The sequence below is a fragment of the Procambarus clarkii genome, chromosome 9 (genome assembly GCF_040958095.1).
Source record: "Procambarus clarkii isolate CNS0578487 chromosome 9, FALCON_Pclarkii_2.0, whole genome shotgun sequence".
Lineage (NCBI taxonomy): Eukaryota > Metazoa > Arthropoda > Malacostraca > Decapoda > Cambaridae > Procambarus > Procambarus clarkii.
In genome coordinates, this window is record NC_091158.1 from 17,305,863 (window position 1) to 17,316,485 (window position 10,623).

Sequence of the window (10,623 nt, forward strand, 5' to 3'; positions counted from 1 at the left end):
TGCACCAGCAGCCAAGCAAACAAGAATGAGAAATTAGATAATTTAATCCACATTTTTAGGATATTTGTTTTCCAAAAGGCAGCACCATCCTCACCAGGACACAGTAAAGGCATGCTGGCCGAGATGTTGTCTGCAGCAACGGTGAACGGCACGGGACTTTTATTTCTGCAACAGACACGTCTGCTGGAGCAGAAATAAAAATTTGGATAATTAAGTCTATTCAAACCAGTTTATATATTGATAAAAAAAGTGTCCATACAGAACTTGGCAAAAGAAAGGAGGATCTTACGTCATGGCGAGAATAAAAGCTGAAAAACAGATCACCTTCAAGCTAGCAGGAGGAACAGCAGGTAGGATGGAAGCAACACATGTTTCAACGACTGCGAGTTAAGGGACCCAATAATAAATGACTCAGCTCAACCTTTCCACCAAATCCCCCCAATCTAATCACACCCCATCCCAATCAATGCAAGACTCTGCTAAAAAATTCCGCCCTTACTCCTCCCTCTTCCAACAATCACTTCAGAGCTCACTATTCAAGCCTCTGTTATTCTTTAGCCTCCCACGAAATTTACCCCCACTCTCCTTTCCTTCTATCCACCCCCCCCCCTGCTACTATAACTAAATCCTTGTTCTCGTCCAATGGCATCACTCGCCTTCTCCAGAGCAGCTCTACTCTACTATTACACCAATACTACCAGCCCTGCAGTACCCCTTCTCGTACCCCCCCAGTTAATATTCCTTCAATAAACCCTTTCCTTTCCCAAACTTTCACGATAGAGTAGATTAGATCATGAATAGACACCTCAAAGTGTAGTACACTTATGCTGTTTGCACATTTAATAAGGCAAAGTAGACGAAAGGAACTAAAAAAAATACCCAAATATAACAGCAGTACTAGAGACAAAACTCAGAAATTATTGCTCCTTTACGTTTTCTACATAAAGCTCCACAAATTTAGGAAAGAAAGAATCCAGAGAAAACGAGGAGTTGCTTAATTGGTTGATATTAATCATGGCGTTGTTGCATATTAGTGTTTGTAGTCAATGCAAAATAACTGAATATAGCCAAAGCACATGAGAAGTTTATGTAAACTTTAGTTTAGTCCCAGAGTCGCACATAGTTTAGAATATATATATATATATATATATATATATATATATATATATATATATATATATATATATATATATATATATATATAAACTTCAGAATATGCAAGAAAGGAAAACATAAGGGTATCCCAGTCGCCACAATATCCAAGAGCAACGCAAATTTAACGTCATCAACTTATATTCAACGTTGTTTCAACGTCGAATTAATGCATTCTTGGATGTTGTGCCTTCTGGGAAGGAACCCAAGTTAAGAGAATGCCAACCTACCTCACAAAGACGTGCTACCCCAACCCCCAACCCCCAATAGAGCACAGTAGTCATAGCAGTCGGGTCCCAATCGAAAGGTCCCACGTTCGACTCTCGCGACAAGTTGGAGACCCTTATGCACGTTTCCTCTCATCTCAAGCCTCTGTTCAAACAGTAGTAGTGTATAGGTTATCAGGTATAAGGCAATTGTTGTACCTTGCCTCCTGGGAAAGATCAGAAGCTGGTCCAGGACAGCGATACGCTTAAAAGACTTACTCTCTGGACATTTTCCAGAGGTAAACATATTGACTCGTACCAGACCTGAGAGGCTTGAACTATTAGGAGAAGCTAAGGGAATTGAACCTCACGACATCGCTAAAAGTTGATAGAAAGGAACTCTTTCTTATGCAGCGCTACGGGTGAAGGTAACAGGGATGGAAACCTGAGGTACAGATGTGTGACAAGGATGTTAGAAAGAATGTTCTAGAGAAATAGAACTGAGCAAATAGTGTTGTGGTCCACTGGTCCAGCACTCTGCATCACGCCCCTGGAGTTTAAGCCCATGCCGGCGCTTGGCAATTTTATATAATAAAAAAACAAAGCAGCCTTTAGACTATTCAGGTTTATATTATATATATATATATATATATATATATATATATATATATATATATATATGTATATATATATAAAGGGAGCCAAGTAAAATTAAATAAGCACTATCCATTGGAAAACTGCTCGTGTCTGGCGTGGTCCGTCGGAGACGAGGGAGACCTCCCTAATTTCCAGTCTAATCTTCCTCCTCGAAGCAGAAAAAAAATGAAAAAAAAAATCCTACCTGAAATTCTTGGTTACGAGCAACGCCTCAGCAAAATATGAAACAGCGGCAGGGTTCTCATGCAGATAGTGTTATAAATGAGGCCTCCTTTACCTACCCTACCCCCCCTTCTCTCAGGGAGGGAGGTGAAAAAAAAGATCTTGTGCAATACCATTAGCTCTCCGAAACACTCAGAAAAGGACAGAAAATTGCCCGGAAGATACGCCCTCCGCAGCCCCAGCAACAACTCGGAGGTCTATTCTGCTCCACAATGGAGGTGTAATTGCATGTTGCGGGATTCTTTTGTAGCGCGTAGGAGGAGCGGTGGTGGGAGCAGGTCTGATCCTCACAGGTGAGGTGTTTTGCAGGTGAGGTGACGAGGGGCGGTGTGTGGGGGCTAGAGGGAGAGGGGGTGTGTGTTGCAGGTAGAACTGGCGAGTGAGAGTGTGGTGTTAAGAAAGCCTTGATGCCTTCTTATAGCCGCGATATCTTGCATAAATTACTATGCTTACAAACATAATGCAGAGGTACGGACTGTGAGCTAGGATAAGAATCGCTTTGATTTCCCGGTCGAGTCGCGAATAAATTACGATTTAATATGAGATCTATCCTCACATCTCGTCGATAAATGCTTTAAAGTCGACACTGGAATATTCTTTATTCATTTCATGGGGTCTTATTAACTTGTATAAATAACTAAGGTGAAAAAAAACATAGCTGCGAGGTGCTTGATTAAAAATGATGTTTTAAGGACATGAATCATGACTCGCTTTGGCCCCTTTTTGCTAAATTTGTGGCTTCTATTGTTGAATCTATCCATCAATGTTGAAGTAAAAGTGTTCTTGACCATAGAGGAAAAGTATTTAGTAATGCTTGAGTTTTTACAATCCTTATTGAGGATTGTGAATCTAGTTAATATTAACAAGATTATTATTTGCTCAACTGATAACTCTTACAACATTAAAGAAACATAAACAATGCAGTTCATTGCAAAACCCCAACTAAAAAAAAGTATTGTTGAATGACCTTGTTATCCACTTCCCAGAACTGACCTATTTCGGACCAAGGAAAGCATGGAATCGCGTGAGATGGCGCGATCACCATTTAATACGTAAAAACCATTGACTTACATTATTCCTATCGGCTAGTTACTGTTATAATATAAAGTCGACGGAGTGTGTCTAGCCTTTGATTCGAGGATCAGGCAGTTTTTAGGATTGATTATATAATTACCTTTACTATCGTTGATATTATTGTTGCTATTGTTAATAGCGATGTTGCTATCGTTCTAGTGAACTTGCAACGATTGATAGTAAGTTTTCTGATATTAATAGTTAAGTTAACCCTATTAATAGTGAGGTTGCTGCAATTGATAGTGAGGTTGCTGCTATTGATAGTGAGGTTGCTACTATTGATAGTGAGATTGCTGCTGATATAGCCTATTGCTAAAATTATCTGAATTTTTTCAGATGTGGTGTGTGTGTGTGTGTGTGTGTGTGTGTGTGTGTGTGTGTGTGTGTGTGTGTGTGTGTGTTATTGTGTTAATGTGTGTGAATAATAATAATAATAATAATAATAATAATAATAATAATAATAATAATAATAATAATAGTTTTTCTTTAGGAGTTAATCTGAATGATTCGCTATTAATGTTCTGAAAAGTTGGTAAAGCATAATGCTGTCCTATTAAACTGTAGTAAATTGATACTACAGTTTAATACTTGCTTCTAGTGTTCTCCATTAATTTCCCCAGTCTATCTCTCGTGCTTCTTTCATTATCTGCCTGTGTTAATCTCTTCTTCTTCTCTTACCCTTCCTTTTCTTCTTATGTCTCTGTTCCTTGCTCTCTTCCTTTCTCCTCTACTCACTCTTATTATGTCTTAAGCTCTGATCTGTTCTTCCTCCTATTACGTCCAAATCTTCTCTCCACTTTGACTCTCCACTTACCAGATTCTCGTCTCCTTTGATCGCATTTCTCCTTCCCTTTCCTTTGACAACTGAGTTCCCCTCCTCTTCCTTCTGACCTCCCTCTCACTAGCCTTCCCTCTGAACCACTCCACTTCACACCTCTCTCATCCACTACCTTCCTTCCTTCCTTCCTTCACTTTCATTTATTTCTCTTCTTTCTCATTTCCACCTCTCTCTTCTTCGTTATCTTTCTCATTCCATATACTTTGCACCTTTTCGTTTGTATTAATTTGTTCTTTCCTCTAACTCCTTTCCTTCTCCCCCCTCCTAAATACTTTTTTTTCTCCTGTGCTCTTACCTGCTTTGCTTCTCTCGTTTGCTTTTTATTCCTGCCTCCTCTCGTCTCCTCTCCATTTCTATCTCTACTCATATAATCTCTCTCCTCTATAGTGCCATTTTCTGCACCTCTAATCGCCTGTCCTGCCTTTGTTTACGATTCTCTTCCAATTCCAATCTCCTTTCTACCAATCTTCCCTACATCTCTCTCTCTCCCTCTCTTTCTCTCTCTCTCTCTGTATCAGCCTAATGTCTTTTCCTGTTCCATTCTCGCTGGTTTGCTACTTCAACTATTTTTTTGGGGGCAAAAATTAATAAAATTTGTTCGCTTTTACTTGCTTCATTTGTTCTGCTAAACTTTTAACCACTACGATAATGTCAAGAGTCAGAAGGCAAATACAGCTAATATTGAACGCAACCACACACACACACACACACACACACACACACACACACACACACACACACACACATAAACACACACACACACACATTGACAGTTGAGAGGCGGGGGGCCAAAGAGCCAGAGCTCAACCCCCCCCGGCAAGCACAACTAGATAAGTACAACTAGGTAAGCACATTCATAACTCTATACCAAAGAACAGTGACAAGATAACCACATTAATTCCTTTTCTCGTTTTATTTACAGAATCTCCCACAAATAACGAGAGTTCCTTAATTCGTCCACAATATGCATTTCCTAAGGACGAAAAATTTATCCGGAATAACGGGCAGAGTGTCACACAGAAATTAATGGCAGCCTTCCAAGGGCTGTTGGTGGCACACCCAAATGGTCGAATCCGAAATTCATGTCCATATTTCAAGAGCTGGAGCTCGTATATATATATCTGCCTGAACTCAAAATTTATTACAATGTAAAAGCAAGTTTTTTTCGGTACCTAAATGTCCGAACCCGTACTTATTTTTATCAATAATTTCAGGAGCTGTAGGTACCCAAACTCTTGAACCCAAAATTATGCTTCTTAAGTTCGATTTCAATTTGCATTGCAACTTAAAAACATAATCTATATTATTATTGTTACTGATATAACACAGAATACTTCAAGGACGTTAATTTGTACCAATTTTGTTTTTTTCCAGGAACCACTCATCGGATCGTGACTACATAGTCTTCCCGGGTTGGCATCTTCGTTTGATACTGACGTTAATCGAGTCTCGTTATATTCACTTAATCAAGGTGTTGACGGTAAAATGATAATTTAGCAGAAATCGCTAATTATCACCTTGATCGTAAGATATTTACATCTACTCAGGATTAGTGTTTTTCTAATGCCAGAAATTCAATTAAAATGTCAAAAAGGAAATGTCTGATGTAAGCGTATAATTTACACTTTTAAGTGGAATATACATAAATATATGACATAAACACACACACACACGCAAAAGTAGCATACATACATCTAAACATACACACGCAAAAGTACATGCGAGTTGGTTGGATAATATTGATTTATGGAAACGTATATCCCACTGTGAAGAAATTGTTGAGTTTCTTTAATAAGATTCATCAATTTACTTTACATCGTTTTCAATTCGTTTTCCCATGGACTTGGTTACAAATATTTGACATAACTAAAATTGTTAAAACATTCTTAAAGACACAGTCAACGTTAGACACCTCGTACACTAGAGTGTTCATACATGATATGAAATAATATCGGAAAACCGATATTAAATAATATCGGAAAACCATTGTAAATAATAAATACGTAATAGGAGCACCTCACTTTTTCTATTCATATCTTGTGGTAACTTGAATATATTTATAAGTTCTTCACTTCGGCGCCTTGTCCACATTATTCACTCCACGTAAGAGACAGACAGTATGTCCCCCATTGCTGGACAAAAAATTTGTCTGTCTTGTCAATTATGTCTTCTTTTCCAGCCTAGAGAATTTAAGATTAATTATATCCATTCCATAACCAATGACTCTGTCTACGTGTCAATTCACGTGAGAATTATAAACAATCCAAAAATGTTCCTATCTTGTTGAAGCTTATCGTCGCCCCATCTTCTGGATTCCTGCTTAAATTATCCATCCGAAGCATAAAGAACTTGTTTGACGTCTCCTCTGTCGACATCCTTATGGTTATTCTACCATTTTTATTGGGATGATTCACTCTGCTTTATCCTACCATACTGCTTGATTTCATTTTCCAGTTATCAATTGCCATGTTGCATTATACACTCTCTGCCCTACCACAAGAGGCTCCCTGCAGTCCCTCAGTCGACATACTTCATCCCTGTGTATGTCGATTTCTGACTTAACTGAGTGCCAGAACTCTAACAACGCTTGGGGAGATGCCACGTCCTTGGCCATCACTGAGTATCACCTAGTTAATGCTACGACAAGAGAGCACTGGAAAACACGTCACACCCCAAACACTAAAATCTACCAAGACAGCATCACGTTCATCGACAATGCATGAGTTAATCCAAAATCTGCATCCTTAAAATTGGTACCTGCTTCGTTCTTCATTATCGACAAAATGTGTCTAAATTACTTAGCTTTATCTCGAGTTTCCTTCGTTTCAATGCGGCTATATATCAGGTATTTGATATTTCCACAGTTATCCCTATTTTTTCCCCCTATTTATCACTTAGTAAACGACTTCATGTGCTCCACAGATTCTATCTTATCCCTTCCCTATCCAGTTTCCATGCATCACTTATCCTGGTGACCAAGAGGCCTGGTCAAAGACCGGGCCGCGAGGACCATGACCCCCTCGAAATCAACGCAAGGTAACCTCGCCTAGGACAATACAGGGTTGGAGAGACGGTCATTATTTATTCCACGCCAACTCCATCTGGCGAGGCATCTGAGACAGTAATGTTAACCAGAGTCACTACGTGGTGACGGTCTGTGATGCCACCTTCAAGGCCTTTCTTTGTGTAGGTATTTCCAGTAGCGTCATAACCATCAACTTTATTTGCTGCATTATCAGCATATGCCTTATCATCTCCATCATACGCCACATAATCAACTCTATTTAAGTCTCTCAAGCTGATCATACTCTACTCTGAGAGAGAGAGAGAGAGAAAGAGAGAGAGAGAGAGAGAGAGAGAGAGAGAGAGAGAGAGAGAGAGAGAGAGAGAGAGAGAGAGAGAGAGAGAGAGAGAGAGAGAGAGAGAGAGAGACAGAGAGAGAGACAGAGAGAGAGAGAGAGAGAGAGAGAGAGAGAGAGAGAGAGAGAGAGAGAGAGAGAGAGAGAGAGAGAGAGAGAGAGAGAGAGAGAGAGAGAGAGAGAGACAGAGAGAGAGAGACAGAGAGAGAGAGACAGAGAGAGAGAGAGAGAGAGAGAGAGAGAGAGGGAGAGAGAGAGAGAGAGAGAGAGAGAGAGAGAGAGAGAGAGAGAGAGAGAGAGAGAGAGAGAGAGAGAGAGAGAGAGAGAGAGAGAGAGAGAGAGAGAAAGAGAGAGAGAGAAAGAGAGAGACAGAGACAGAGAGAAAGAGAGAGAGAGAAAGAGAGAGACAGAGACAGAGAGAGACAGAGAGACAAAAAAAGAGAGAGGGAGAGAGACAGAGAGACAAAAAAAGAGAGAGGGAGAGAGACAGAGACAGAGACAGAGACACAGACAGGCAGATAAGAAGACAAATCGTGAAACAGGCAACAATAAACACATAGGAAAGAAACTCTTTGAGAAGCACCTTCAAGAATTATTATCAAGGACAGGGAAGACGTACAGGTGAATAATTAACGATGCCATTTATCTCAGCATAAACGACGAAACTTTAGGTACAGTTCCTTGGTGATTTACGAGGCTCTATAACTTCGTGGTTCCGTTCAACTGGGAAAAGTGAACGAGAGACGAGAACACTCTCGTTGACTCAGTCTAAATTACTAGACGCAAGGGAGGGAATTATCAGAGGGGGAAAGCGCCAAGCCATTACGACTATAAAGCACTTGGAAGATGTTCGAATAAAGATTGTGGGATGGGACGAGGGGGAAACTAAATTATTAGAGACTAACGATAAAAATAAATCAACATTACCGTTCTTTACTGTCGCAGAAGCAGTATTATCCCCCCACAACACTTTCGCAGAGAACTGCTACATTACAATGTCTTCATAGAACCAACTGAACCCAGGTACACTCTTGAAGGACCAATACCACTATACACAACACTTTCACACACCACAAGAGAACGAAACTATACTGCGCAATAACGGTGAACCAGCACAACTTCACTACTCTTAGAACCAGCACTATCACGCTACGCTTTCACATAGAACCAGCACCACCACGCTACACTCTCACATAGAACCAGCACCACCACACTATGCTTTCACATAGAACCAACACCATCCCCCAAAATAAATATATATATATATATATATATATATATATATATATATATATATATATATATATATATATATATATATATATATACATATATATCATCAAAAGTGTCCAGAAAAATACATTAATATGGTTACATACGAACAAACATTATTTATGACGAAATATATTCCAATAAGCAACAAGACAAAACCCTAAAATAGTAATATACATATATATTCATTTGAAAAGAATAACGAGTTCCATTATTATGTTCTCATATGCACTTCTTCTTTATGAAATTACATTACCAGCTTAAGATAAGACCACCACAGTCTGAAGATCTTAAATGTAATTGAATTATCATATAAAAAAATATGTTACGCTTTCCCTGAAAACCCATTTGGCAGGTATTGCATTATTGAATTTGCGTTTCCCTTGTAAATAAAAGCAAATAAAGCTCATATTTTCCGTGAAAGTCTGGGTGTGTGTGTGTGTGTGTGTTTTTAAATTTTGTATTCACGCGTTTGAAATTAAATTGTCTGGAATTAGAAGAAATAATTGTCTCTATTTTATTAATTTCTCAGCTATAGCTGCAAGCATTGTAATTCATTTATTCGAGATGATATTAAATTTTCCTATTTTAGCAAAAATATTAGTGATCATAGAGTCTTTATTTGACCTTTATGTAGTCTTATATTAGAATCTATAATTAATTATATTGTTCTACAAAGTAATTAATTACACACATCATACTTTAATTGGTCATTCTTTATGCTAAAAAAAACACCAAATAAAAAAAATAAAAAAATAAAAAACACGAGTGACTAAAATATCAGAAATACTATAATAATTAAGCCCTACATTAAAATACACACACACACACACACACACACACACACACACACACACACACACACACAGCTCATCCTGTAACTACACTTGGGTAATTACACTCACACACACACACACACCCTTATGATAAAAACAAACTCTACGCACAACACTACCCACATTTGAATACAAACTTGTAACTTACCTCTGGCGCTTACAACAGTAAGCAGCAGGAGAGGGAGGGAAAAGTTTGCGAGTATAACAGGGCACATCTTGTGTAGTACACCAACCAACCCAACTGTACACTCTACTTTTTGATACTTGTTATCTGGTCAAGCTTGCTTGCTGGTGTACATATTGGTTGGTCATGTACACTGTAATCACTCTATGTGGTACACACTATGTAAGTTGATATATTTTCTAAGCAATTATATCTAATACATTTAACGTATTACACTTTCCAACGGTGTTTTACACTACTCAAGTTAGCGTAAACTACTTTCACGCTATATTATAGCAACTAATTCATCTAAAAAGATGTGCACAATAATAATTTCACTCTATAGTCACTAGAGTGATTTAATTCTTCCATTTTTATTCAAAATTACATTATCGTTTTTTTTCCAGATTATTTTTCTAAATTGCTATCTAAAGCTCATAAAGCTAAATTGTTATCTAAAAGTTCATTAATGAGAATATGAGAAACTTTTCCACCTCACTGTTTCTTTTCTAGGAGTTGTTTACTTCTCAATTTTTTTCCTAGGAATTATCTGTCAGGATAAACACACACTATTATATTTTCTCCAGGACAATCACCAAGGCATTGTTAAGCTGTGATTCTCTGCAAAATAAAGAAGCCCATTTATACATAATCTTAATCTCTTATACAAAGCAGTTGGGATAAAAAAAATATTATCTTTATTTATAAAATATTCAAATAATAATTACGATAATGAGGATGACTGGGATTATAATAAGGATTAAGAACACGAGTAATAATTCATTCGAGAGAAAATATAATAAATGTGTATTTATTTGTGTATATGTGCAATTACCTAAGTGTA

General features: G+C 38.0%; 1 protein-coding gene across 1 annotated transcript in view; it reads right to left on the reverse strand.

Annotated features, from left to right (window-relative positions):
- The window catches only part of LOC123766205 (neural cell adhesion molecule 1), a 163,559-nt gene extending 153,166 nt beyond the window's left edge, over positions 1-10,393 (reverse strand). The window contains exon 1 of the mRNA XM_069321195.1: positions 9,765-10,393. Coding sequence (XP_069177296.1) covers positions 9,765-9,831 — 67 coding nt within the window. The 5' untranslated portion in view covers positions 9,832-10,393. The remainder of the gene's footprint in view (positions 1-9,764) is intronic.
- Between the last annotated feature and the right edge of the window lie 230 nt (positions 10,394-10,623).